The following is a 7,588-nucleotide window of genomic DNA, read 5'->3' as shown; positions in this document are numbered from 1 at the left end:
TCTCATATCATGAGTCATAATGTCATATACAATGAAATGAACCAAATAACTAAAGTCTAATACCACTGATTTCCTTTGCCCCTCTAGATGTAGATGTCAGTGGAGTTGGCAGGCCGTAGTAGACTCTGGAGTCTGTTGTGCTCTAGAAGCTGAAGAACTAGGAGCTACAGGAGGTAGACCACGTCCTCTACTTGTGACAGGGGTAACTTGGGTCACCTCCTCCTCCTCAAAAAATAAATAAATGATTTATTTTTTTCCACGATTTTTTCCCAAAAAATCGTAATTTTTTCGAAAAAATCGCGAAATTTTTTTTTATCCAATTACTACGCGCGATTTTATCGTTTAGTTGAAATAATCGTGATTAAATGATAATATCGTGATTTTAACAACACTGGATGGCACTCACCTAACAATCTGGATTTCATTGTTAACCCCTTGCGCTGGCAGGCTGCACAGCTCTGATACCACTATAATATCTCTTAGGGTAAAATTGCCCTTAGGGTTTGTAAAAGTACATGACAAGATTTGTATTCCACTAATATCAAAGTATGCTTTTCATTTCTTGCAATTAGAAATAATATTAAAATTCAATAAACAGTGTAACCAGTGTTTAGTTTCACCAATAACTCATGCACATGATACCATTCCAACAATACATAATGGGTTATGAACCCTCAGTCCTTCCAATCTTACACTAAAATTCAGACTCACAACAATTGCTAGCAACCCTACTGTCCTAATTCTATTGGTATGACCTTCAACCACCTTCAGTACCAAATTTTGCTGCCTCTTTGCTACTTCTTTACTGCCATCATCAAGTCAGCTGGACTGGTTTGCCACGGATCATGCCCAGAAATGCTTGAGGCTGCAAACAAAACCTCAGTGGGGTTTTGTTGCCCTCAGTCAAACTTGTGCTGCTGCAAATCGAGGTCTTCAAGGTGGTCGTCGTCCCAAAGATGGCTAGAAATGTGGCCGCAACGACAAGAAGAATCTGCCATAAACTCCGCTGCCTCAGGTAGGCCCTAGGATGGCCTCACTGCCAAGGATTCTTCCTTGGATAAGTCTGCTGCCACAGAAAATCACCCTCAGGAAGGCCACTGCCACAGACCAGGGTATTAGCCCTCAATTGACCAGGGATTAGGCCTTACGCTATCCAATGCTATCCGTCCAAGCCTTAGAAGGGTGTCACCATCCAAATAGGGCCTTAGGAGCTCACCCGCTGCTACAACCAATGCCCTAGAATTGATCCGCAACCATAGGATTGGACCTCAAAAACCCTCACTGTCACAGAGGGGCGATCCCCTTGTCAAAACTGACTTCAAATCCCTGCACTGCCACAGAAAGGTGCTTGAAGAAGGTCCGCTGCTTCAGCTGATGGTTAGGGACTAATTCATAGCCTAAACAAATTCCTAGAATGCCTTGCTGCCACAGATTTAGCCACAGAATCCTTTGATGCCACAGAATAGATGAAGGATGCCAGAGAGATTATGCTAAACAGAGTAGAGAGGTGGGATTGGCCAGGGTGGAATATTTCACCACCGAAACCAATCAAAGAAAAAGGAGTCTTAAAACCCTCAGAGACTCAAGCTCACAAATCAGAAAGATCAACAATCCATGATGATAAAATGATTCTCCTATTCTCCTTTTTATAGATTTCCTTTGGGATCTTGCCTCCTAATTTTAATTTAAGGGGCTAAGTTTCCCTCCATTTGCCCCAAATTTGGCTTCTTCCAGAAGTTTTCCTCTAATTACCCCAATTTACCAAATGTTACCCCAGTAGCATTGAATAATGGGTTTCCCCTTTTATAAGTGACTATAGCCTACAGGGTTGGATAGGCTACTTTGTCCTCCCTTGGGGCAATTTAATTAGAAGAGGACACCATAGTTGTATCAAACTCTCTAAGAATCCACTACTTCATGGCAAGTCTAGACATATAAAGATTAGATATCACTTCATATGAGACAAGGTTCACAAGGGAGTAGTGAAGCTCCAATATATTCCCATGTATTGACAGGTAGTTGATACTCTCCAAGATATCTCAGACCATAGTCCATCGCACCCCTCAAATACCTAAGCACATGCAACAGATAGCAAGAACACCTCTGGATGTTGCTTTAGCCTGGGATCGATGATGGTATCATGGTTCAACAAGAAGCAAACTTCTATGGCACTTAGCTCAATATTAGTTGTAAGGCCATCTAACTTGAAAAGTTAATTGTAGGATTGTTTAATTAGAAGTTGAAACCTGTAATCATTTAATAAATTAATATGATAATCAAAGTCGTATCAAACTCTCTGAGAATCCATTGTTTCATGGCAAGTCCAGGCATAGAAAGATTAGATATCACTTCATATGTGACAAGGTTCAGAAGGGAGCAGTGAATCTCAAATATTTTCCCACCGATTGGCGGGTAATATTCTGACCGAGCCCTTGGCAAGAGGGAAATTTGCGGCATTCAAAGACAGACTTAGATTAGTGCAGAAATGCTTCCTCACTAAGACAGAGTGTTGAGAATTATAGGTTGGACAAGAATTGCACACAGGTTTAGTGTTAATGTGTGAGGTATTTTCTATTTTTGAAAAGTCACTCTATTTTCAAATTGACTTCAATCAAAAATGTGAAAGTCTTATTTAGTTATTAAGTCTAAAAAGGTGTATCTCATGCATTTATAACTTACATTAGGAGTAAACTCAAAAAAAGATTAGGGTTTTGGTATCAGCTAAAAGTATAAAGACCAAGCAGGTTGAGTGACCGAGAGAGAGAGGAGCAAGGATTCAAACAGAGGCAAATCTGGGCAGCAAGTACAAGGATCTATACAGTTCCACACAGCCATGGAAAACATTTCCATAAAATGATACGGACAGACCTGTACAGAATCTATACAATGATACAAACAGGACCATATGGATCCATACAGTCATATGGACAAATTGAACATTTTTCCATACAATCTGTATGGACAGGTCGTACAATCTGTACAGAAGTACAACAGACCATACTTCTCAGGCAGGTTGTTCCATTCAGTTTAGGGTGATTTCCATAAACTGTGAGGCTGCTTGGTTTTGGCAGTCTGTGGAGGTTTCCTTGAAAGTTTTTCGAAAGAAAGAAAAACTGATTTTAAAGGTGTAAGCACCTGTGCATGTGTGAAACTGTTTTTATGCTTCCGGTGTTTAACATCCAGCTATTCTGTGATTGATGCCACCATTTGGATTGAATTTCAGCATAAATGAAATTCAGCAATTTACGTGTTTAATTGAGATCATAAGGATGGCAGTCATCTATGGTTGGAATTTTTACATCAACAATCTGATCATACATTAGACAGCCTCCCTCGCAGATCATAAGGGATAGGAGAGTGAGCCTTTGTAATTGATTTGACATTTCAATTCATGGCTGATCGTCCATCAACAGCATGTCTCTCAAATCAGCCTCCACAGACAGCAATCTGGGCACAACCAAGGAGCTTAGGGATTTAACACTTGAAACATAATTCGGGTTAAAACTGGGGATTTAGTTTCAATAGTAAACAATACTGCAACCAGATCAGACCCAATTAGAACTGAATAATACAGCTAAACTGAATTATTCACAAATTTTCAAATTTTTTGGCTTGTATTGCAACCAGATCAGATCCAATTAGAACTGAATAATACAGCACTGAATTATTCACAAATTTTGAAATTTTTTGGCCTGTCTCAGCCACAAATGTTAGCTATCCTTTAAAGTTTAAAACTTTAACCCAAGCAGGATAACTATACCAGCAAACCTTGTTACGAAATTACCCTTTTGATGAGCCTTCTCCATGGATACCTTTGACCACCCAGGCTTGTAGGGCACCTACCTTACCCGGGAAGAAACAATTAGGATGAGTAGGTTAATGATAACAGAAACCCTCGTTAAGTGATCAACTAATGATGTGGAAGTAAGTCATTCTAAAACATTTGGTTAACTGCAACTCCCATTTCGTACAGACTGTGTTTTTGATGGTTGATATAATAATATTTCTCTAGATTGTGTTGGTTGTTAATTTCAGACAGGAGTTGTTTATTTCCAGGGATGCAGTCTAGTCTTCCTTTCTTACTTCGTCATTAGGCTCTGTGAGTTGCATCTTTTATAGTTGGGGACTTTAATTAGTACAGGAAGGATAATGCTGCTCAGATGACAAGAAAATAAGCAAACAGCAAAATATGCTTACCAGGATGACCTGTGTAAAATGGCCACAATACAGATTCCATTTTGTATAAGCAGCTTACTTTGAACATGATTCCTGCATGTTTTTGGTAATAATCAAGATGATAAAGAAATTACAAATGGTAATATTCCAGACATATGAAACAGTGGCAAGGCAACTCTCATTTTGCGTGAGGTTCAGGAAATCCATCATCCCCACTGAAACCAGAAAGCCAAGCCACGAATGCAACCATCACTATCGACCAGGAAGCACAGGAGAATCAAAAGACCTCCTTATTGAATGAATGGTTTGCAGTCTTCATCAACTCTGCCCATAGCCTCTAATATTGAAGAATATGTAATCAAATTATACGAAAATCCTTTAGAAGTCATTTCCTTCATTAATTTGACTGCTTCATCAAACATGCCCGCATTGCTAAGTGCACCAAGAACTGTGTTGTACGATACTGCATCTGGTGGAATCCCCGAATTTTTCATTTTCTCGAACATCTTAAAGGCCTCAGTTGGCCCACCTGCCTTAGACAAACCATTCAAAACTATATTATGGCTACTAATATCAGGTTTACATCCTTGATCTTGCATTTTTTTAAGCCATGAATGAGCTTCATCAACCATGCCTGCCCTTACCAGGCCAGACATTAATGCATTGTAGGAATACACATCAGGAATACATCCCTGACTTTGCATTTCTTCAAACAGTTTAATGGCTGCATCAATACGCCCTGCTTTACCAAGGTGTTTAATCATCACTGCATAGAGCCTTGAGCTGGAAGGAGTGCCGTTTTCTTTCATTTCCTTAAATAATTCCACTGCCGCATCATAACGGCGTGCCTTACCAAGTGCATCAATCAAACTACAATAGGCAGCAGGGCAAGGCGGAAAGCCCTTCTCGTCCATCTCTTCAAGAAGCATCAATGCCTTTTCCAATCTGTTCACCTTGCATAAACCAGCAATTAGAATGGAATATGTAAACGAGCTTGGAGCAATGCCTTTTCCATTCATTCTCTCAAACCAATGCAACGCCTCCGATGGATTGTTAGATTTGAAAAGAGCTTCCATGACACTGTTATATGTTACCACAGTAGGATTGCATCCTACAGTTTCCATCTGTCCAAATAGCTTCAGAGCATCATCAAGTAGGCCTGCATCACCCATGATATCGATCAGTTTGTTGAACATGACCACATCGGGAGAGCAACCATCTTTCTGCATATCTTGAAATATTCTGTATGCCTCTTGGACTCTCCCTGCTTTGCCTAGCCCATTTATTACTTCAGTGTATGTAAACACATTCGGTGTACAACGTGTATCCTTCATTTCCTGGAACAACCTCAAGGCCTCTCTGCATCTGTTTGATTTAAACAAACTCCCAACCAGGATCGTATAGATCTTCGCACTAGGTTGCAGACCATTCTCCTTCATTTCTTCAAAAAGCTTAATCGCAGAGTCCACATCTCCAAGTTTCCCAAAGTTGGAGATGAGCATAGTATAAGTTACCGTATCGGGAAAACATTTCCCTTCATTGCACATTTCCCTGTAAAGCTCTTGCACCTTATCATGACAATTTGCCTTCATCAGCACACTAAACATGCAATTATAAGCATAAACACTGGGTTTGCACTTCTCTGTCTTGATGAGATAAAATATGGAAAGGGCCTTTTCCACCATCTTTAACTTGCCTAGTATCCTAATAATTTCAGACAATATGCTAGGATTCATGCCACAGTCACTTTTCACCATCTTTTGCACTGTCTGCCACATTTCCCCCACTAGTCCCGCCTGCGCTAAGCAACGAATGAAGGGCATATATGTGGTGGAATCATGCTTGAAATTCTTTTTCTTGGCAGCCCACTTGAAAAACTGTAACTTTACACCAATTTCTACATCAAGCTTCAAAACCTCCCTAACCAATCTGTGATCCACCTTCAGCAGTAGGACTTCTATGGCCTTTTCAGCATCAGGTCCCCACTTGAAAATCTTCAGGATTTTCAAAAACCTCTCATCTAAGTCCCTGGCTGAAGGGTTTTTTCTGTTCATTCTGGCCATTGCTGATTGGCGATCCCCAGACCTAGTTTTAAGAGATGGATCTCTAAACATCTCCACTATCCCATCTTGGCTAGGGGCATCATTGCTGTTGTTGGATTCCGAGGTAATGAATCCACAAGTACCTGAGAAATTGTAAAGGCCTGAATTTAGTAAATTTATTTACATGGGTTTTGCTCTATTACTCATCAGAATCGATTCTAAATATCCGGGAAGAAAGAAAAGAGGAAACGGGAAGAATACCTGACTGCAATGAAGATGGTCTCAGCGGTGCAGAAGTCGTTGTTGAAAGTGCCCTCCATACAACCAATGAGCTTATCTTCATGTTCTGCCTTCGCCTTCATTCACAAGACAACAATCAACATGCTCAGACCTTTAAACAGAAAAACCAAACACTATGTGAAGCCGATGGCCATGCGCCAGAGATGAAGTTCAGAGTCGGACTATTTTCACATGCATATAAATATTAACAAATTTGTGTGTCGTACTCTGCTAGCCTCGGACATCAACTCATCTTAGACTACCAGAGAAAGGTTAAAGAAAGAATGTGTTAATGATCCCATATCGCTAAATTCAACCATTCTTGACGGGCCACGCAAATTTTCCTTTTTCGCTAACACGCTTGCATTTTGTGCATTGAATTAATTGTACCAAAAGTTTAATAAACTTTAAATCAAATCCATCACCATTCATGTGCGGAAAACAATAGAAATTATTGTTACTGAATGTAAGTTAATTTATCATAACTACAAAAAATTGAGATTACATCAAGAAAATAAAATAATTGTCCATGTAAATCTGGGAGATCGAATTATAATTAGAAAATAACTCTATGTAAAGAGGAAATTGAAACCAAAAGGCAAAAAGAAATTACAAAATTCACAATCTAGTTGGGGTGGAGTTTTGTTTTTAGTGATATAGTTTAGAAAGAGTTATAACACAAGTTGTATGTAGCAAAAATATGAGGGGGCTATTCTAGGGCTCTGAATCCAAAACAACAATTTGAATAGATATTTTTGACTCCTCGTGGGTAGTACTCATCATTGGAGGAATACCAAGGTGTTATTATATACGGTTTTCTCTATGGTCCATGATTCTCAAGTGGCGGTGAAGGTGCTCCCTATGCTCTTACTTGTCCACCAACATGCACCCCAAAAGAAATTTTGTTTGTTAGTATAAATCTATTGTTTGCATGTACTGATTAAAACGACCTCTAGTGTGCCCTGTATCAGGGATACATTCATCCCATTCTACTAGCACTTCAATATTTGCAAGGGGGGATTTGTGTATGGATGTTTCACCCTCAATTCGAGCAATTTCTTCCTGAATAGGGCATGGTAACATCTTGCAAA

At 39.6% G+C, this 7,588-nt stretch overlaps 1 protein-coding gene across 1 annotated transcript; it reads right to left on the bottom strand.

Moving 5' to 3' along the window:
- Positions 1 to 2,247: 2,247 nt before the first annotated feature.
- LOC149258692 (uncharacterized) lies at positions 2,248 to 6,806 on the bottom strand. The gene is made up of 2 exons (XM_089415827.1): positions 6,480 to 6,806; positions 2,248 to 6,361 (listed from the first exon to the last, which is right to left on the bottom strand). The coding sequence occupies exons 1-2, from the start codon at positions 6,559 to 6,561 to the stop codon at positions 4,467 to 4,469; spliced, it is 1,977 nt and encodes a 658-aa protein (XP_089271953.1). The 5' UTR covers positions 6,562 to 6,806; the 3' UTR covers positions 2,248 to 4,466.
- Positions 6,807 to 7,588: the final 782 nt, after the last annotated feature.

Source organism: Pinus tabuliformis, chromosome 6 (genome assembly GCF_031772625.1).
Source record: "Pinus tabuliformis cultivar Carrire ecotype Pingquan chromosome 6, CPIR1, whole genome shotgun sequence".
NCBI lineage: Eukaryota > Viridiplantae > Streptophyta > Pinopsida > Pinales > Pinaceae > Pinus > Pinus tabuliformis.
Note: the sequence above shows the minus strand (reverse complement) of the source record. Positions and strands in the feature narration are given on the sequence as shown.